Below are 21,687 nucleotides of genomic sequence, written 5' to 3'. Positions count from 1 at the left end.
CAGTGTCGGTGGTGCGTCTGTCATCAGCCATTCTCTCCACCCTCTTTCCCTGCTCTACTTCCATTCCTGCTGCAGTCCTCCTCGTCAAGCCCTCCTTTTTCCTTCCTCTCCTGCTCTCTCACATCTACTACTTTCTGTAGACTCCACACAGATGGCAACGTACACACACACACCAATTAAAGGAGGGCAAGGGTTATGGTTTATTCCTGCCTTTGTGTTGAGTAAGACTTGGTCAGTATATGGATTTAGGCCAAAGCCATGGTCCTGGGAATTGTACCTCCTGCTCCATGACACAGGTGACTGTGGCCCTGGCACCATCTTCCATCTCTGTTCTTCTCACATGTTGGTCGGGACAAGCGTCTGTTTGATCTCGGAGTGTGTTTGAGACCGACAGCCAAAGATGTGTACAGTGCAGCTGGTCCAGCGGCCAGCCTGAGCAGTTTCCATGCTTGATTAATAATGGATCTCAGAGAAGGTGTTCTGTTTGGGGGGGGCGAGGGTACGAGCAGGGGGGGTCGGTGGGAGGGTCGGGAGTCGTGAAGTGATGGGGGGAGGGGTGGGGGGGTGGTGATGTAATGTGAAACTCTATCTGGCTGCTTCATGAAGAGGACCCTGTGCATTAGCACTCTGCAGCCTCCTGGCTCTCTCATCAATAATTCACCCACTCCTTTTAGTGTGTCTCCCCTCCCCCCTCCCTGCTCAGTCTATCCTTTCTTCCCTCCTTCCTACTGTCTCCACACCTCCTCTCTCTCTTTTCGCCCCACCCCCTGCTCTTCCCAACCTCCTCTCTCCTCCCTTCTTCCTTTTCCCCTCCCTTTTCTCGTCTTCCCTTTGCAGCGGTCATCTTAGCGGTTGGTCGTATCTTATTGTGTTTACATGTCTGGTCTGCAGTGTATGTTAATATCTTAGAACAGACAAACTGCCTGATCCAGCTCCAACCCATACTGGTGTCTGAAGCTGTGACCCCCCAGGTCTCTGGCAGCTAGTGCTCTGACAGACCAGCAACTACTGATGGTCATGACTCAGCACAACACACACACACACACAGCCACAGACTCCCAGATGAAAGCAATCAGTGGAAGGTGAGACATCAGTGAGAGATGAAGGCCCTCGGCAAGACTGCTGGAGAGAGAGGCCAGTGTTAAACTTTCCACGTCCGCCAGTAAGCTACAGTCCGCCTGACATCAATTTCATCATCGGGGGTCTGGACATGTAGGGTTTGTGTAGAGTACTTGCTGGCCAGGGAACCAACTTAGCATGTGCTGGAAATCTGATTAGTTGACAACCAAGATATCAATGGTAAAACCTTTTCAGTTAGAGAGATTACTGGGCATCCACACGTTATGGGTAAACATGTTAATTTGTAAACATGATCTCTACTGGAAATAAAGTATCCTCTTCATGTTGTCTTGCTGCTTGTTAGTTTAGCTTGCCAGCATTTCATCCATAAAGAAAGCCTGTTTCAAAGCCAGGGCTGATTCAAACTACTGTGCCAACTTGTCACTCAATCCTGCTCATCTAGCAGTATCTGCGCTGGAATAGCAATACAAACATTTACATCTGCTAAGGGTCAGGCATAGCTCACATATCATAAATGAGCTCAAAAGGTATTTTTAGAAAACATAGCATAACTAGTTTTTGGAAATTTCTTGAAATGTTGTCCAGAAAGTAAGGAAGACACGTTTGTTTTTGGCTAGGTAATTTAGCTAGAAGTGCATTTCAAGTAGAGACACAGACTCCAGAAAGCAGTATAGTCTGAGGTTTCTGTTTTGGAGTATTCTGGGGCCTTAAGCCTGTTAGCCTCCATCTCCACACATACAGTTAGGTCCATAAATATTTGGACATTGACACCATTTTCATCATTTTGGCTCTGTATACCACCACAATGGATTTGAAATTAAACAATCAAGATGTGCTTTAAGTGCAGACTTTCAGCTTTAATTTCAGGGTATTTACATCCAAATCAGGTGAACGGTGTAGGAATTACAATACATTTTATATGTGGCCCCCCCCTTTTTAAGGGACCAAAAGTAATTGGACAATTGGCTGCTCAGCTGTTCCATGGCCAGGTGTATGTTATTCCCTCATGGGAGTTCGTTATTTCATTGACAAGGAGCAGATAAAAGGTCTAGAGTTCATTTCAAGTATGGTATTTGTGTTTGTAATCTGTTGCTGTCAACTCTCAATATGTAGCAAAATTGTACCAGAATGATGGGAAGAGAAGAGTATGGACAAGGGAAGGAACTGCTCATGATCCAAAGCATACCACCTCATCAGTGAAGCATGGTGGAGGTAGTGTTATGGCGTGGGCATGTATGGCTGCCAATGGAACTGGTTCCCTTGTATTTATCGATGATGTGACTGCTGACAAAAGCAGTAGGATGAATTCTGAAGTGTTTCTGGCAATATTATCTGCTCAGATTCAGCCAAATGCTTCAGAACTCATAGGACGGCGCTTCACAGTGCAGATGGACAATGACCCGAAGCATACTGCGAAAGCAACCAAAGAGTTTAAGGCAAAGAAGTGGAATGTTCTGCAATGGCCAAGTCAATCACCTGACCTAAATCCAATTGAGCATGCATTTCACTTGCTAAAGACAAAACTGAAGGGAAAATGCCCCAAGAACAAGCAGAAACTGAAGACAGTTGCAGTAGAGGCCTGGCAGAGCATCACCAGGGACGAAACCCAGCGTCTGGTGATGTCTATGGGTTCCAGACTTCAGGCTGTCATTGACTGCAAAGGATTTGCAACCAAGTATTAAAAGTGACAATTAGATTTATGATTATGTTAGTTTGTCCAATTATTTTTGGTCCCTTAAAAAGGGGGGGGGGGGCACATATAAAATGTGTTGTAATTCCTACACCGTTCACCTGATTTGGATGTAAATACCCTGAAATTAAAGCTGAAAGTCTGCACTTAAAGCACATCTTGATTGTTTCATTTCAAATCCATTGTGGTGGTATACAGAGCCAAAATGATGAAAATTGTGTCAATGTCCAAATATTTATGGACCTAACTGTACCTCCCTCTGTAGCTACACTGCTAACTGTAGCTACCTTTGCCAGAAATATCCGATACCTTGACAATGTCCTCTAACTGTGAACCCATAACCTAATCCTATGGTTGCGTCACATTATGAGATACAGACTGATGCAGCCTAAAATCTAGGAAGGATTGTGGAAACTGACCAACCAGACCTGGTGACTACCGTTGTGTGAATGTGCCACTCCTTCTCCAATGGTACGCCAGCCAGCTACAGTTCTCCAGCAGTTGTCATTGGATGACGGTGTGACTGGATCCATGAAGCTACCCACGATTGGATGGACTGAAATTTAAGTGATCCTTGGTTTGGCTAACGTGTCACATCTCTCTCTCGCTCGCCCTCTCTTTCTCTTTCAACTCTTAATAGGCCCACCCAGTGCACTTGGTTAGACTTGTTTTGTGTGGTTATATGTGTCAGTGTGTGTGTGAAAACAGCTCTATTGTATTGGTAAGACTTGGGGGAGTGTATGTGGGGGGGGGGGGGGAGGGGCTAGGCTGGGAGCAGGGGGAGTAATGAGGAAACCAGATCCAGGGCTTCACAAGGAACTGGATCCCTCTGCAGAGCCTATTGATTGGAGCTGGAATGCTTGGCCGTCCTGTGAATTAGAGGCAACTCTATAGGGTCCCAGGTGGGGGGCAGGCAGCAGAAGAGCCTGGTCCTAGCTAAAGGGTCAGTTTCTCTGTGGCACAATAGTGTCTGCTTCACTGTTCATACTTAAATGGGGAACACCCTCCGCCTTTGTGTGTGGTGTACAGTGCACTATGAAGAATACATAGCTTTCTGGAGAGAGGTAGGAGGACAAGGCTAGGAGCAGGCCGTAAACAACACACTCATCTCATGTAGCACTGCCCTCCGCTCTCTTGTCATCTAGCCCCTCCCCCTCCTCTCTCTCTTACCCAGTCTCCCTGGGAGTAGGTGAATGCCCGTTGGAGTCGAGTGAACACTGAAACGCAGTAGCACAAGACTCTCGCTCTCCGTCTCACTCTTTCTTCCATCTCACTCACTCCCTCTCCTTTTCTCTTTTCCCATCCCTCTCTGCCCCCCTCTCTCTTTCTCTTCCACTCGCTACTTATGTAGGTCACCATGACTCACTGCTTTAGAGGGCTCTGCTCCTCTGCTCTTTGCTCTCATCCCTCTCTCCACTGTGCTTCTCTCATCTCTCCACTCCTCTGCTCTTTTGGGTGCAGAGCCAGGGAGCTGGAGAGAGAGGGGGATGGGCACGATGGAGAGAGGGAGTGCGATCTAGTGAGTGCACATTGCCCTGTTTTAATGCTTGTAATTCCCTGTCTTCTGTTTATGTTGTTTACTAGTACCTGTGTGCGCAGACCCAGTCCTGGGGTAGAGCCAGTAGTTCAAGCCCACAAGGTTTATGGCAGAGGTGGTTTGGTTTGTGTTCCATTACAGCAGAGGGCTGGGGTCAGATGGTTAGCGTAGCTAAACACAGTATTGGCAGTAATGGCAGTCTTCTTACACACTGTGGATGCTGGTGTTTCACTGCTCAGTCTGTGGTGGAGAATCATCACATGGTTTGGTTTGAGGTGTATTCCAGTCCTGCCGGTCTGTCGGTAGACTCTTTAAATGGAGTTGTTTGTGGAGTTGTCATCTTCTTGGCTCGACATGGGGGCCACCGAGGTAATCCCCTACCTCTCCTTCTCCTTTCATTGTCTGGTGGTTGTTCATGTGAAGGAGTGTTTGGTTCCAGTGTGGGAAGGCCATTCTTTTTTCCCTCCCCTCCCAGCCCTCTTCTTCCCTCCCTCCCACCCTAGCCCCCTCCCTCCATTCCTGCCTCCATAGGCCAGGATCTGCATATGAATGCAGCCTTCTGCTCCAGACTCTGAGGAGCCCCCTGCTCAATACTGGGGCCTCATGCTGCACACATGCTCTTATGCAATCATTCTCCTGTTTGTGTGTGTGTGTGCATGCGTGCGTGTGTCTTGGTGGAGGCAGGGTGGCCGAGGCCAGGGGCTATAAGGCCGATTCCGGGCGTTTAGGAACGAGGCTGAGGGTTTGAAGAACGGCTAGCTGCTCTGACCTAGTTTCAACCCTGCTTGGCGTGCCACATGTGTCCCTTTGTCTGTCCTGTTTTAGGCCCCTTTTATGAGAACGAGGGAGAGGAGGAGTGCTTCTCTTGATGTAAAGGGCATACAGGCGGTTTTGATGAGTCACTCAACCGCACAAGACAGGGTGGGGGGTGGAGCAAATATATAATACCCACAAGCCCCTCCTACCTGAATTCATCCTGCCATTCGCCTACTTACTGGGACTAAAGACCTCTCCTTCCAGTGCCACGGTACTGGACTAGTCTGGTAGTGTCCCACTAGCTAACTAATCACTTTAAATTAGCTGTGATCTTTTGTTTAGCTCAATTTGACTTTGTTTATTCAAAACCTGTTAGCCTGTCATTTTATCAGATAGGATAGGCCAGAGCGATAATCCTTTTAGCTTATCTTGTTTGCTGGATATGAATGGAGACTTACCAATGTGCTTGAATGAACCATGGTAAACCCCTTTATATTTTTGTGATTGTTTTATGAATGAATCATTGATCCACAGTTGGTCATCTGGTGCTATCCTGAGTTATAGGTGCACCAATAAAAAAATAACTTAAGATATGAGTACCAAGTATTTCGTTTTAGAGCATCGTATCGATACTGAGTACAGATACAAGTACTTATTTTTGGGGAGGGGGCAATATAGTTACACACAGAAAATGTTTATTATTCAAAATGTAGAAATGTTCAAAGTGCCTCCTCCAGAAGGCCAGTAGCCAGCTACACACGCACACACACACACAATCTAGCTAACTGACAACAAACATAGTTTATCTGGCTTGGCTCGGTAAACCGAAGGGAAGGTTTTTCTTAATAAAGAGAAGCATTTCCGCTCTCTCGCATGTAAGTTGGCTTCTTCTCTCATGAAGAACTTGAGAAGCTGTGCTAAATAGTCGTACTTTCTCCACACCAGTGCATGGTTCTGAGAGATTGTGGAGGCCATTGGAGGGAATCTGACTGCTTTGCTTCTCCAGTACTCACGGGCATAATGTCTGCTATAAATAGCTCGCTGTTAGTTTCCCAGCAAGTTTATCTTATCGTACTCGTAATTTTAAGCATTCAGTTGTGATGCCGATACAAAGTACAAGGCTTTACAATACGGTACGCTATCAGCCCGATCGAAACTAACAGCCAACTAACAGTACCGGTGCATCTTTACTCCTTGCTCCCATGAATCAACATCTTTAGGATCCGTGACTGTCCTGTTGCGGGCTGAAATGTTAGTCATCAGGTAAAGTTAAGATTTGACCCTCAAGGTGTCTGGGAATTGGGTTGTCCTACGGTGCTGTTTACTGTCACACAGTAGAACAGTAAGAGTGGGAACATGCAGAGGGCTACAGAACACCATCAGGAGCCTGTGAAGGGCAGGGGTCTGGGGAGGTTAAGGGGCGCTGGGGCTGGATAGTAGAGGGGGAAGGGTTAAATGATGTCTTTGTGTAGGTAAGCTGAGAGCGTGTGGTAGAGCAGGCTGCATGCTGGTTCTCATCCCTGTATCGTCTTTCCCTTCTCCCCAGTCTCAATGCCCCCCTTGTCCTCTGAGAGCCCCGGCTGAGCTGGACCTGCTGTCCCCGCTCCTTCACTGGTAAGACCCCCAGACAGGAGACAAGAGAGGCCAGGGTTAGACAGGAGAGGCCAGGGTTAGACAGGAGAGGCCAGGATTAGACAGGAGAGGCCAGGGTTAGACAGGAGAGGCCAGGGTTAGACAGGAGAGGCCAGGGTTAAGGCCGCAATATGCTTCTGCGTCTCCGTACGGATGGGCGGGCGCACGGATACGCACGGATAGACTGCGTTTATGGTTCTCCGTAGGCTGTGGGTGCTGAAAACAATTCACCGCCAGAAGAGTAGGTGGCGCAACGTTTTTTTGTAAATCGTCGTGGAGTGTTTATTTACCTAAGTTATCGAGAAGTCGGAGCAAATTTACAAATTAGCCGTTTCATCAATAAAATACGCAAATTTTCAGCAACTACACTGCCCATTTCTCGTCACGTTTGAATTCAGATGCTGATTTACATGTACTGTTTAGCTGAAATATGAATTGTGAAAACTTACAGCAATGGCGGTCAAAGGATTCTGTTCGTCCTGTTTATCCCGGCAACCCCGCCCCCACCCCTGACGCAAGCGATTCTTAATACTGACCAATCACAGCCAAGGGGGACTCCGTAGCTCTCCGTCGCTCACGACGGATAGTTAGAAAATTCAGGAGGTGCACGTCGAGCTCTCCGGGGCTCTCCGAGGGCTGACGGAGAGCTCGTAGAGGGCGTTCCTCGGAGAAGAGGGCGTTCCCATGTGTCAGTTTTTCGAAAAACGCAGAAGCATATATAAGCCTTTAGACAGGAGAGGCCAGGGTTAGACAGGAGAGGCCAGGGTTAGACAGGAAAAGCCAGGGTTAGACAGGTTTAGACAGGGCCTCTAGGACAGGGCTACTATGAACCCCCGACCCCCAGAAAGATCACCACACCAGGCTTGCATTCTTCCATCCACTCCAGTCATTGCCCAGATCTGGTCTCACCCAGCCAAGCCCCAGTCTACCTGATCTGTCTACCTCGTTATAGACATTATCCTGTCCTATCTGCCCATCTCCCCTATCCTCCACATGTCTGCTGCTATATGTCACATGCTGCAGGTTGCAAAGTGTGTGTTTCAGGTTGCTATGTGTCTTGTGTGTTTTTGTGGGAGGTGTGTATATGTCAGGGAGGTGTTGTGTGTGTTTGTGTGTGTGTGTAGTGTATATTTCATGGAAGAGAGTGTAATTACAGCAACGGGTTGTGTCGTAATTAGGGCCATGGGTCGGCATGGTTACCTCGTGGTACACCAGAGAACTCCAACATGATGTCTCTAACATCTCTCTGTTTAATGTCTCAGCAATCTCTCTCAACTTTCTCTCTGTCTCCCTTTCCTCCCCCCCTTCCCACAGTTTTTCCATGAGAGTGGGGCGTTAGCAGTAGGCCATCAACAGGAAATTCCAAACCAAGAGGGGGGATGAGTGGTAGGGTTGGGGGAGAGAACGAGAGCCTCAGCACCCCTGACTCTCCTGCTCTCTCCCTCCCTTTTCCCCTTTCTGACTATTTCCGTCTCTCACGTTCTCTCCCTCTCCTTCTCCCCTTTTCTCTCTCTCTCCTAACTTTTCTCTACTTCGTGCCACGGTTATAAGGCAGAAAGCCTTACACAGCAGAAACGCCAGTGGCAGTCCTCGCTCTCCGTGTGTTTCTCTCCTTTCTGGATTGCCCTGCATCTCTCTCTCCCCCCTGCCTCAGAGAGGCGCCTGCTTGCACTGCGGTAGAGCTGCAGAGGGCTATGGGTAAAGCTTAATTGATTAAATTGCATACATCTGGTGGTAGCTTTTGTCTGGAGGTGTGTGTGTGTGTGTGCGTGTGTGTGTGTGTGTGTGTGTGTGTGTGTGTGTGTGTGTGTGTGTGTGTGTGTGTGTGTGGTAACTTTGATGCAGAGTGGTGATACCTTGTGAATAACGGAAGAGCAGAACAGCCCCCCCAGGCCAGAGCTTCTGTCAATTACTGGAGTTTCCATTCAGAACAGAGGTGGAAATGTTTTGCGTGTGCACACACAAACATTTACCGGAAAACACACACGTAAAAGCATACTCACATACACACACTCTCTCACACCAAGGTAAACAAACTTTCACTAAAGCACTCACACAAGCAGTCGTGCTAGGTAATGGTGTGTTGTGGCTGGCTGTTTCTGGTCTTAATGGCTGTTTCTTTCCTCTTGATGGCCTGTGTGATAAGAACAGATTCTGGGCAGGATTGGCTTCAGTGTGGGGGTCAGGGGTTAAAAGCATGGCTACATCATACGTACTTAACTGCTCTGCCCAGTGTTCAGATAGTGTTCAATAATGTGTGTCTGAATGACTGTGGTGGTGTTCTCAGTGTGCTGGCCGTACTTTAATGTGTAGTGGTGCAGACAGCCAGAGCAGGGCTGGAGAGGTTGTTGACGAATAGGAGAAGGACCGAACGCTGTTCTGCACTCGTTTTTCCATATATTCTCCTGCTCTTCCTCCTTTATCACTCACCCACTCTTTCTCACACTTTTACCAACCCTCTCCAGTAATGGAGCTTTGACTCCCTCCCTCCCTTCTCTCTCTTTCTCACTTTCTCTTCCTCTGTTTGTCATTGCTGTTCTTTAGCTAGCTGGGTGGATGCCGTGTGTGTTTAGTTTCCCTAGCAGAGGAACAGTAGTCAGTGGAAGCCTAGCTGTAGCTCTGCTCCATCCTGTTCGGAGGTTATCTCAACTGTCTGGAAAAGCAGGAGACAGCACCCCCCTCCCCACCCAGCCCTTGTCCATCTGCTGATACACAATGTGTGTGTGTGTGGGTGCGTGTGGATGTCTGTGTATCCCCGCTCTATGCCGTTAATGGAAATGGCATCCCAGAATTCTGTGCAGCAGGAGGCTGAATGCTGTGAATGCTTATTGGCTACGCTGCTGTGGTGTCAGGGGAGGTGGGGGAGGAGGAAAAGGAAGAGAGCTGTTTACCATCTTCTCCACGAAGAGCAAAAGGGGAGGGCAGGGGATTTCATCTAGCTAGCATTCTCTCAATTTATTTATTTTTTCCAATTCAATTCAATAATGCTTTATTGGCATGAATGAGGGAGCATTGTTACCAAAGCCATAAAGAGTGAATAAAATATAGCCTATGAAATGTAATACACTTATATTTGTAAAATAAAATAATTAATTAAGGAAGAAAACAAAGATTACGATACTACACAAAGTGAAGTAGGTGAACATGTATCAAAACAAATCAATATACAATATCAAAGACATTATTATGAGGTTTCAACTACTAAATATAATGTGAGTGTAATGTTATGTGAGGGAAAGACCAAATCTAATGCAAGTTCCACTGTCTCTCTCTTGCTTTCTGTTTCTCTCTACATCAAGCTTTCCTCTCCCCCAGAAGTAATAGGAAGGCTATGGGAATTTATCTAGCTAGCGTTTTTGTGTTTGTGTTTATGTGTGTGCGTGTCTTTGTCTCTGTGTCTCTCTCTCTCTGTGTATGTCTCTCTCTCTCTGTGTATGTCTCACGTGTGTGTGTGACTCTCTTTTATTCAGACTTTCTATGCATTAGTGTTCATCAAACTACAAGGGTTCTTGAGTGTGTCCCTCCTCTCTCTTTCCCTCTCTCTCCCTCTCTCCAACATGGGCAACGCACAGGCAGCACACACACACACAGTGTCAGTTCATTCGATTCTGGCTTGTCAAACTGCAATTTCTTTGTAATACAGCCCTGCTTTTGAAGACGTATTGTCTGTACTGTTTTGCCAGTCTTAGTTGCACAGACATTGATCCATCCACCCACCCACTGGTCATAGGAGGATAAATCATCAGTTCTGATGCTATTAAAGGAGTTCTTGGGCTTCTCTCGGCCCAACCACTCATTGGTGCTGGTCCACTCTGCCTGATGAGAGGAGCAGCTTATTGATTGTTCCATTGTTTGTGTGGCTATCCATGGACATGCTGTACCTCTCTGACTGTTCTCTCTTGCTCTCTCTTTAACTCACTACTCCTTCCATCTCTCTTTGTCTGCAATGTCTATGTTTAAAATGGATGTACGTGGCTTTAGATAACAAGAGGCTGTCAGATATTACAGCTGTAATATAGCCTATATTTAGTCGTGTGTCTGTGAGGTGGCACAGAATGTGAAGAAGAATTGCTCATCCTCGGGGGGGAGTTGTAGTCTGTAGGAAAGAACCTGAGAGCTTGTCAGTGTGAAGTTCACCTTAGCCAGGCTGAAAGAGCTTTATACTCCCTCGATTCTGGCTTCAATACACTATACATGTACACACACACATTTTGAATATATGTCAAGAGAGAACCTCCACTGTAAAAAAGACCTGATGTGAGAGTTCACAGACAAGCACATATACTCTGGATTGTAGCTGGTAGCCCAAGCCCCAGGTCTCGGCCTGCTTTGCTGTGCTCTGCAGTAGCAGTCTTTCATCCTGCCCACTGATATATAATTCATCGGGGATCTGACAGAGGGAGCGCCTACACACACACACAGATACACTCCGTGCTGCACCAGACCAAATTAACATTCAGTTTGGTACCCCGCAACGCTCCCACTCAACCTCCTTTAGTAGTCAAGTCTGTGTGTGAAAAAGCGCTGTGGGTTCTGTGTGTGTTTTTCGTGTGCACCGAGCATGTAGGGATGGGGAACATTGTTGCCAGCCTCTGTCTGTACCGTGTGTGTGTGAGAGAGAGTCAGAACTCAAGTGTATATCCAGTTTGGCTCTGTGTGGAATGGTTTCCAGAATGGCTGCTGTCCAGTGCTGTAGTTGTGCCGTACCAAGCGTTGGACTCGAAGATTAGGCTTCCACACCTGATTGGCTGGTTGCTTGTTTCTCTAGCAGCCTCAGTCTAGCCAAATGGCCCCTGTGGTTTCTCAGACCATCCCGCCCTCCCTCCCCAACACACGCGGGTGCACACACAGACTTGACTGAAAATGCTCTCCACCCATCTAGTCTGAGTGATAGTTAGTGTTGGGTACCGAAACCCGGTTCCACTATGGAACCGGGTTTCCTACGCATCCGGTAGTAATCGGACTGGATTAGAATGCAAATTTTGGTTCCTCATTTCGGTTCCACTTAATGTTTCGACTGAAATATTTTCCCTCAGTCGCTCCGAAACGGAAGTAAACTATCACACTTTCTCTGTAGTCTACCGTACATGTAGACTACTTTCAAAAATCAAAATGTCATATTTTCCCTCTAGGCTCACCAAAGCGGACGTAAAAGCATATTAACCATTCACTGCACGTGATCGCTAGTAAACATTACACTTTCTCTGCTAGTCTATCGTTAGCTAGCTAGCTTTTAGTGCATTTAAAATGCCTAAAGCGAAGTGGTCGAAAGTGTGGCTGTATTTCACAGCCAAGGATTCCGACATCGCAAAATGCAACAAATGTTTCAAAACGATTAGCGTTAAATGAAAGGGGGAAGCATGTCGTTTTTTTTTTTTTTTACGTGCGGTGACACACAGAATATTTCTTAAAGCAGAGGGATGCACTGTGTTCGACAGCTTGCGGACATCAGTCCCTGGTCCTGGGACAGCCTCCCCAATTTGTCTGCCCTTTCAAACTCATACCTGTGTGTACAGGCCTCTTTAACACTATCTGAGAGTTTTCTCCTGTGCAGGACATGCCATAAGTCAGGAGAGGTGTCGTATCTTGCCAGAGATGGCAAATATGGTCATTTTTCTGCTAAAGAACTGCTGAAGTTTGAAGTTGGTTTAGTTAGCATACCAACTCAACATTTATTTTGTTGTTACTTGTTGATAGTGTAACTGTTATTTATTGTTAAATTATTGTAGTTCTGTGTTAGGTGACTTAGGTTTACTTATTATATATTTAAGTAGGCTATTTTAAAACATTAATATATTGTTACATTGAAATAATTTTCAATTAAAAAAAAAATCTATAAAAGAGCATTTCTTTGATTACTTTCATTTTTTTCAAGAATCGGTTTAGGAATCGTTCAGGAATCGGAATTGTTTTAAAAGTACCGGTTCAGCATCGGAATCGTATAAATCCAAACGATACCCAACCCTAGTGGTAGTCTACCTCCCCTACACTGGCTGTGTCTCTCTCATATCCAACTTTGATTCTGGGATTCAGGAGAATGCTTTATCTTCCATCAGCCATTCACGGCGAGCCATGAGCTTCTAGATACAAGCGCAATGGCGTAGTCATTGGATGTTGTTTTTCCTCCTCTTCTCTGTAAAGGTCACATCCCCTCATCTCCTCCCCTACGCTGTGTTCATTACCCAGCTCCGCACCGCGTTTATTTTTACCTCCTCACATAATCCTTAATTAATGCAGCCTCTTTCACACATCTCTCACTCTCTCTCTCTATCTCTCTGTCTGTTTCTCTATCTCGTGCACGTGTACACTCATAAATACAGGTCGTCTTTGCACACGCGTGCGCACAAATGAAAACCCATCTCATCCCCCTGTGTTACCTACTTCCTCATCACACACAGTACTACTGATCCGTTCTGACAGGAACAGTCTTCTGAAAACAGAAGGGAACCTGGAAAACAGACACTTCTTTATACCAGTTGTTTTAAAGGACATACACACAGCGCTGTGTGTTGGCTTGACTGGGTTTAGATAGGTCAAGGTGGTGGTTGAGAGCTTGTGGAGAAGGCCAGTCAGCCTTCGAGGTCGGGATGAATGTAATTATAATCTGCCTGTTGTCCCAGTGCTCTATAATCCAGGTCTGCATTTATATACTGCTTTTCTGCCTTATGTACTAACATGACAGTCTCTATGGAAAGCTGCGTCACATACTGTGTGTGTGTGATCTCCCCCTCGAGGTACAGCAGGGTCATCTGTCCATCCCCCTCTGTGAGCTGTGAGGCTCATTAGTTTGGTATTGTGGGGGCTGAATGCTGTAGTGGTATCTTAGTGTGTGTTTGTGGATCTGTGTGTGGATAGTTTGTGTGTGTGTGCGCGCGCGTGAGAGCTTGTGAGAAGCTGCTCAGGGATAATCCTTGAGCGCTCCTCCTGTCAAACCAGTGAACCAGCCAGCCAGCTAGCAAAACAAGCAGTTCATCAGAGACAGTAACACAGGCTGTTAGACAGACAGCAAAGCAGGCAGGAAAACAGGCCATTTCCTTGTCAGTGTGTTGTGTGAGCTTGTGTGGCAGATCAGCTCTCACACACTACTGCTCATAGGCTCACTGCTGGCTCTCTCAGGCCCTGAGTGTGTGTGTGTTTGTTTGTTTGTTTGTTTGGACTTTATTGAATACTAGTAGGGCCTGCTAAGAATATGTAACTGAGTCTCTGTCTCTCCCCTCTTTCGCTAACCCGTATCTGGTTATGAGGAGGGGGTAGTGTGATGCAGGACAGTACTGCTCTGGTCTGCCTATGATGTAACTGGAGAACCTAACTTGGGGCTGGCACTGAGTGGTGATGGGTCTTGTGAGGCAGTGTGGAGGCTTTGTGGTGGGTCTAGTGGAGGCTGTGTGGTGCGTCTACTAGAGGCTGTGTGGTGGGTCTAGTGGAGGCTGTGTGGTGCGTCTACTAGAGGCTGTGTGGTGGGTCTACTAGAGGCTGTGTGGTGGGTCTACTAGAGGCTGTGTGGTGGGTCTACTAGAGGCTGTGTGGTGGGTCTACTAGAGGCTGTGTGGTGCGTCTACTAGAGGCTGTGTGAAGGGCTCAAAATGAACGGCATCCCGTCATCCCGGGGATGATGAAAATGATGTTTGGGACAGTTCAACACAGACTTTGCGAAGACTGCGGGACGATAGACCATAACAATATAAAATGCATACACCAGTGGTTCATCACGTTTAAACACAAGGCTTAAAATTCCATAAACTATGAACAATTATTCGCATTACAAGCGCAGCTATGTGTTGTGTGTCCAGTGTGCGCTCGTACTTCGTCTAACAGGGGCCGTCCATCATGAGTAAACTAGCTAGCTACCAGCTAGCATTAATAGCTCCCTTTATCGGCCGTTCAACCACTTTAAAAAGAGTACCGGTAATGTTAAGTTTGACGATTCGCAAGACATAGAGCTACGACACACATGGGCGGTGGCAGGGTATGGCCTGGTTGGGCTACAGTCACATCAAGAATTGTATTAGCCCCACCATGAAATTTGACATTGATTTGAGCTCCACGACTGTATGGATTACTTAAATAGTGTTGCAAATAACCTAGACCTAGCCTGGTCCTAACCAGACTTGTACATTTTATTTGTACTGAGAGTCTTGGCTCACTCCATTGACAAGCGTTACATTCCTTGAAGGCGGGTACTCTGTTGAAGTTTAAAACTATTGGATCTGCCCAGAGCCACTCTGGATCTGTCATAACCAATCACTAGCGTTCGCCTTAGCCAACTCCTTCACGACTAACGGAGCTCGCTGGAAAATCAAACGACGGCTTTAACTTCTGGATATTCGGCAGCGTTGCCACAACGGACCAAATGGCTTCGCTCGCATCTTTCTCCGCCGCCATTACGGAACTACAACACAAACTAGCGCACAGCATCAATGTCATCGTTCTCAGCCACTCCCTCTGTTCGCTGATTGGACAGGTAGAAAATTAACCGGAGACATCTGACTCACGTACCTCAAGCCCAGACCTAGTACCGAAGCAAAAAGTTAAAATTGAGCGGAAGTACGTAGGAGGGCAGAGCCAGGCTAACCTAGACCCATGTCAGAATGTCAAAATGCAAAAACACAAGAATCTACATTTTGGGACAGGTCAAGTTCAGTTTGGGACGGTTCATTTTGCACTTCGGGACGGATGGGACAGTGTGGAAAAAAGTTAGTTGTGAGCCCTGGCTCTGTGGTGGGTCTAGTGGAGGCTGTTTGGTGGGTCTAGTGGAGGCTGTGTGGTGGGTCTAGTGGAGGCTTTGTGGTGGGTTTAGTGGAGACTGGGTCTAGTGGAGGCTGTGTGATGGGTTTAGTGGAGACTGGGTCTAGTGGAGGCTGTGTGATGGGTTTAGTGGAGACTGGGTCTAGTGGAGGCTGTGTGATGGGTTTAGTGGAGACTGGGTCTAGTGGAGGCTGTGTGATGGGTTTAGTGGAGACTGGGTCTAGTGGAGGCTGTGTGGTGGGACTGGGGATGTGGGGATGCTGTTTCCTGTGTAAATGGTAAAATAGACCCATCTTTCATAGAAGATAAGAAAAGAGCTAAGGCAACTATTCCAAGACACAGAGACAGCCTGGTCATTACTACCTCAGTTGTGTCTCTCTCTCCCCCATCTCTCTCTCGCTCCCATCTCAGTTTTTCTCCTGCTCTCTTTCCCTCCCTCTTCCCTTCACTCCTGTCCTCATCTCTTTTCAATAGTTATTTTGCTTTCATATGATTTCCTTCTCTGACTTTCTCTGTCTCATTGCCTGCTCCGAGTAAGTTGGCCTGGTCCCTGTGTTGCTAAGCAACAGGATGTGTGTGTGTGTGTTGTTGTGGTAAAGTCAGGCGCTCTCAAAAGAACGTCTATCATTTCTGTTAGTCCAGAATACAGATCTGAAGCAGTAGGGTAGTATAGATAAAAGGATGACTATCCCATGTAAGAATTCTGAGGAGGAGGATGATGATGAGAGGGATGCAGGTCAGAGGGAGTACAGGGGAGCGAGGCGAGGAGCAAAAATGAAGAAAAAAGGGCCCGATGACCCTGTTGAGAGAGACGGGCGTTCTGGGCCGATAGTGGTCAGAAAGAGAGAGAATCCGGGGGAGGGGGGGGAGAGAGCGAGCTGGGATTTGCCATGCTCAGAATTGAATATTAGATGGGAGTAATTGGATTCGTACCCTCACAGCCCACTCCCTCCACCCTGCTCCTGTCATGTTCCAAGAGGAACTAAGGTGGCTGCAAGCCTCCCAGCCCCTCCTGACAGAACGATCTGGAGAGACCAGGACTGCTGCTGGCAGTCAAGGCTGGGGATGGACATCTTCGTTCAGCTCCCCTCCACTGGAGCTCCTGTACCTATGTGTGTGTGTTGTGCAGGTCAGGGGCTGCAAGGACCCACCCTGGGCGCTGGTTGCCAGGATACAGGAGAGTGGCTCCGCCTGGCTCTATTTACACACTAAACAGGGCCGCACATCTAACACTCAGCACCTCACCATTCTACACACACACACATCTACTCCCTCACTGACTGTCTTATGAAATTTAAATACAGCTTCATGGGGGATGAGGCTGGGGATGAGGTCAGGCCAACACACAACGTTAGTTGCTGTTTGAACGATAGGGACAGGCCTGTGGTTATGGAGTCACTTTGAATGAAATGACCCCCACCCTTCTCTCTCACACACACACACCCCGCAGTGCAGCTGCTATGTGGTCTTCTGTAGGTTATTAGAATGGGAGCAGCTGTCTGGAGAGGAGAATGTGAGTGCTGTGTGTTGGGGTAGGCGTGGTGTTGGTGGTGGGGGGGGGGGGGGGGGGGCTTTTATCTCTGCCGTAGCAGCAGGGGCCTTCAGAACACCCCTCATCAGCAATGGGTGTGTTTGTGTGTGCCTATGCACGTGCGCTCACGCCTTTGTGTGGATATTCCTCTGTGTGTGTCAGTTAGAGACGGAGAAAGGGAGCAGGAGGAGAGAGCGGCGTCCTGCAGTGAGCTGAAGAGCTGGCCTCCGTCTGACCGCAGTGGGAGTGGCTCCTGGGAGGGGGGGAAGCGAGGGATTCGGGGGGGGGGGGGGGGAGCGTGCGTGTGTGTGTGAGCTGGCAGGCTTCTGTCCTCATGCAGAAGAGAAGGATATCTCTCCTCCCCCACCTAGCCTTGGTCTCACACAGGGCCTCTGATGTCACCTCAACAGCATGTTTTCATATCTGGAAGTACAGTCAGCCCCTGGAGCTTCAGGTTGACATCAGCAATAAAGCTGGAGTTGCTGTTTGTCGCTCTCTCTTTTTGTTTGTTCGTTGAGTGTATAGTACTCGAGTACTTACTATATTAGTAAATACTATATTAGTACTTACGTTAGTGGAAAGTTCTGGACGAAAGGACCATGAACATCTGTTAAGTCTAGCTGCTGCTTTAGAACCTTGTTTGTTTGTCTGGCGTTTTGTCACAGTGGAGTTGGGATCTCTTTCTGGATCTCAGAGCCATGGCTAAGGTTCACAGGAAGTGATGTGTAAGAGGCAGATTTGATTGGAGGTTTTTTAATGTATACTATTAAAATGATTAACTGTTGATTATGAGCAGTTCTGTCCTGGATTTGAATGCAAACCACACAAGCAGTGAGCAGTGAGGTAGGCAGCCTGCCTAATGGGTTGTATTACAGTAGGTATCACAGTAGTGGAGGCCAGGGGGCGGGGAAGGACTGACCAGGGGTCAGTCTTAGTAAACACACCTCCAATGGCATCTTATCAAAGAGCTCATTCAGCCCTCCTCACCCTGAATCAGCCAATGGCACGGCGCCCTGGAGGGAGAAGGCCGTCAGAGCTCACCTGTGCTTGAACCCTCCCCCGTCTTTCCACCAATCATAGGCCAAGGCGCCATTCTGGTCCACAAGCAAACTATCTGAGATGTTCACAAACTTTGAAATCTTCTGGAGATGGATAGAGACAGAGAAAAGGGAAAGAGATGCTGAACAGAGGTGAGGAGAAAGACTGATGGTGTACTCATGTTGAAAGTGGAAGCAGCAGGATCGAGTGTTGGATTAGGGCTTTTACTGTACCTACCAGTAAGCAGGCCCTGAGCTCATATGGGATGAATTACAGCTGGCAGGCTCAGTCTAACACGCACACACACATATAGATAGCAGATGCCGTGTAGCCTTTAATTAGGATGGAAAAGTCAGGCGACAGGAAATTTGGCTTGTGTTTTGGAATGGATGTTATTGTCTTTCCTGTGTGTCATGTTCCTGGTGGTGTGTGTGTGTGTGTGTTCCACTTCCTGTTAACAGATGATAGCACACACATGCAGACACCCCACAGCTCAGCCCCGGCCATACTGCCAAAACACCACATTCTGATCCACAGTCTGATCTGGTTACAGCGGACAAGGAGGAGATTTGTACCTTTATTATTTGGAGAAAATGAGATATATTGTGATGTAAGCAGCCATGGCCGCGCGTGCTTGTTGTTTTTCCATCTCATTCTGTTATAGTTTATAGATCCTTAAATAGGAGGGTGCTTATTGTTCCCGAGATCGTGTTGACCTAATTTGAGCTGTGTATGTGTGTCATGCTGCGTGGTTTGTTTATCTCCAAGAGTAGGTGACCTCAACGCCACTGTGTGCATGGTGTGGGGTAAAGTGGGTGTGTGGGAGGCACTAAAGGCCAGAAGGGGGAGGGAGAGATGGAGCGATGAAGGGATGATGGGAGGTGGAAAGAGAGAGCACGCAAGGCCTGTGGTTTGCTCCGTCTCACTTACCTTATGCCGGGAAGAGAAGAGAGCAGGAGGCCTCTGTAGCTCCTAGCTGGCTGTCTGACTGACTGGCTGGCTGTTTGCCTGACTGGCTGTTTGCCTGGCTGGCTGGGGGATATAAATAGCCGGCTTTGAATAGAAGGCTGCCGAGGGATAGAGAGAGATGTGGGGCGGTGGGGGAGGACTTTGGCGCCAGGGCAGAGCAGAATGCCCAGTGTCCCTGTGTGGAATAGGGGAAGGTTCGGCCCAACCATCGCTGCACACACATTATCACACACACACACACACACAGGCAAGATAAAATGCATTACGAGGGGAAAAGGGAAAATATTGTGAAACTCTATGGATCATTTATTTATGGTAGCATCCTCTCCATGAGAAAAGGGGAACCTAAAGAGAATCCCGGAGCAGAGTGTGGATATTTAACTACTCAGACCTGGGTAAAATGGTAGGGTAAGAGGGTAGAGTAGAAGGGTAGAGTAGAAGGGTAGAGTAGAAGGGTAGAGTAGAAGGGTAGAGTAACAGGGTAGAGTAACAGGGTAGAGTTACTCTAGAGTAACAGGGTAAGAGTCAGAGCAGGGTAGGAGACATCGCAGGAGACAGGGCAGCAGACAGGGCAGCAGACAGAGCAGGAGACAGGGCAGGAGACAGGGCAGGAGACAGGGCAGGAGACAGGGTAGGACACAGCACAGGGTAGGAGACAGGGCAGGGTACCAGGGCAGGGTACCAGGGCTGTGGGAGCTGTTGTCCAAACATGCCAGAGCCATGAAGACATTCCTCAGCTGTTACTGAGAGGCTCGGAGCTGCTGCTGCTATTGCACCATACCTGTCACGCTCCACAACATGTTATTTAAGCTGACCCTTCAACTGGTCCACTCCCTTTTGACAGTGCTAGTTCTGTGTGCCAAGAGGGAGTGCAAATGACTCTTTCTGAATCCCTCCGTTCCTCATTCCTAGAGTGCATTTAGCTAATTCACCACCACAAGCCACACACCAACTAGCCTGAATTAGACAAACTGCTTCTTCTCCAGCTTCCTCCCCTGCTCTCCTCTCCCTGCTCCCCTGCTCCTGTCCTCCCTGCCCTCCTGCCAGCCAGGAAGAGGTATTGTGTGGATGAAGCCTGATGGACCGGCTAACTTGGAGTGACCGAGCGGAAATGTGTTAGAAGAGGGTCTGTGAATGAACAGGTGCTAACGTGGTCTTTCTCTCTCGCCCTCCCTCCCCCCTCTCCCCCTTCTCTCCTGTGGCAGACGCTCGATGACGATGCAATGGCAGCGTGAATGAGGTTTGGCGTGGCGAGAGCTGAACGATGCCCAAGGGTGGGGGTTCCAAACTCCCCCAGCTGGAAGACTTCCCCCTCAGCACCGACATGGTGGAGAAGCAGGGTGGGAAGAAGGTAGGAAGCTCGCCTGGACATACACACATGCACACACATGCACACACATGCACACACACACCCTGAAACACATGAAGCAACACACGCCCACACAGTTTCACCCAGTTTGCAGATTCAAAATATTCATGCCTGCTATGTTAGGCCTATGTTGGGTAGACTTCGTGGCCGTTTCTCATTTCCAGTTTTGTATGCCAGTTTTAATAGTGTAAGATATAATTTAGCATTGTTACAAAATACAGTAGGGCTGGGTGATGAATCGGTAAGAAAATATTATCGAAGTAATGACTTCCCTCAATAAAGATATCGTAACACAAATTCATTTTCAATAATGTCGATAGAGAATAATTAGGAACAGCAGTCCACTTAATTTCTGTGGTGCAGCAGGAAGTTGCGGAGAAATGGTATACACCCACTCAAATACACTGAGCACCTCGAGTGGAGTAGCTAATATTAACTGCGGAAAATGAGTCTTGTTGCCGAAACGGTGGCAGCGATAGCCATGGCGAGGGAGCAACTTCCAATCAAGAAATTATTTACAAAAAGGGTTCATCTTCAGTTATTTGGAAGTGGTTTGGCTTTTTGAAATCCGACAAAGAGCAAAACAATGTTCGGTGCAAATTGTGTCGTAAACAGGTGGCTACCAAGTCTGGTAACGACAAACCTTTTTTACCACCTGAAGCAAAATCACATGTTGGAACATGCAGAAGGTATTGATAAAAACCAAGGTTTTAAAAAGCTTAAGTTACTTGACCTCAGGTACGTGCTCCCTGGCCGCAAACATTTCTCTCACACCGTGCTGCCTAAACTTTATGCCAAGCGTAGGGAAAAAGTAGAGGAACAGACTTATTTTGATAGCCTACCACTACGGATCTGTGGTTTATCTTCTTATTATCGTTATCGAATGGAAATATAAATATCTATGGTGATAATTTTGTACCCATATCGCCCAGCCATAAAATACAGTACGTTTTTACATTTAGTCATTTAGCAGACGCTCTTATCCAGAGCGACTTACAGTAAGTACAGGGACATTCCCCGAGGCAAGTAGGGTGAAGTGCCTTGCCCAAGGACACAACATCATTTGCCACGGCCGAGAATTGAACCGGCAACCTTCTGATTACTAGCCTGATTTCCTAACCGCTCAGCCACCTGACTCCTTGTCAGATTTTCTTTATGCCAAGGACACTTGTTTTAAAACTACATTGACGACTTGATTGTCTTCTGCCCATGCTTGATAGGACATGCTTTTGAGAAAACTCTGGCTGTTCTGTTACCCAGTGCTGGTAGCTCAGGATGCAAAGCCATGTTTGCTGTGACCATGGCTCAGCTCATCATGGTCCCACTGTCCACAATCCTGT

At 47.6% G+C, this 21,687-nt stretch overlaps 2 protein-coding genes across 3 annotated transcripts in view; one reads left to right on the top strand and one right to left on the bottom strand.

The window, feature by feature from the left end:
* The window catches only part of cbfa2t3 (CBFA2/RUNX1 partner transcriptional co-repressor 3), a 212,842-nt gene extending 208,822 nt beyond the window's left edge, over window positions 1-4,020 (bottom strand). The window contains exon 1 of the mRNA XM_062470758.1: window positions 4,005-4,020. The gene's annotated coding sequence lies outside the window, so the exon portion shown is untranslated. The remainder of the gene's footprint in view (window positions 1-4,004) is intronic.
* ankrd11 (ankyrin repeat domain 11) overlaps window positions 1-21,687 on the top strand; it is a 96,393-nt gene that overhangs the window by 50,888 nt on the left and 23,818 nt on the right. The window contains exons 3-4 of one of the 2 annotated variants that reach the window (XM_062470756.1): window positions 6,610-6,677; window positions 20,184-20,329. In XM_062470756.1, coding sequence (XP_062326740.1) covers window positions 20,243-20,329 — 87 coding nt within the window. In that variant the 5' untranslated portion in view covers window positions 6,610-6,677; window positions 20,184-20,242. The remainder of the gene's footprint in view (window positions 1-6,609; window positions 6,678-20,183; window positions 20,330-21,687) is intronic. The other variant, XM_062470755.1, reaches the window with a different exon arrangement.

This window comes from Osmerus eperlanus, chromosome 10 (assembly GCF_963692335.1).
Source record: "Osmerus eperlanus chromosome 10, fOsmEpe2.1, whole genome shotgun sequence".
Lineage (NCBI taxonomy): Eukaryota > Metazoa > Chordata > Actinopteri > Osmeriformes > Osmeridae > Osmerus > Osmerus eperlanus.
This window is presented reverse-complemented; position numbering and strand designations above follow the sequence as displayed.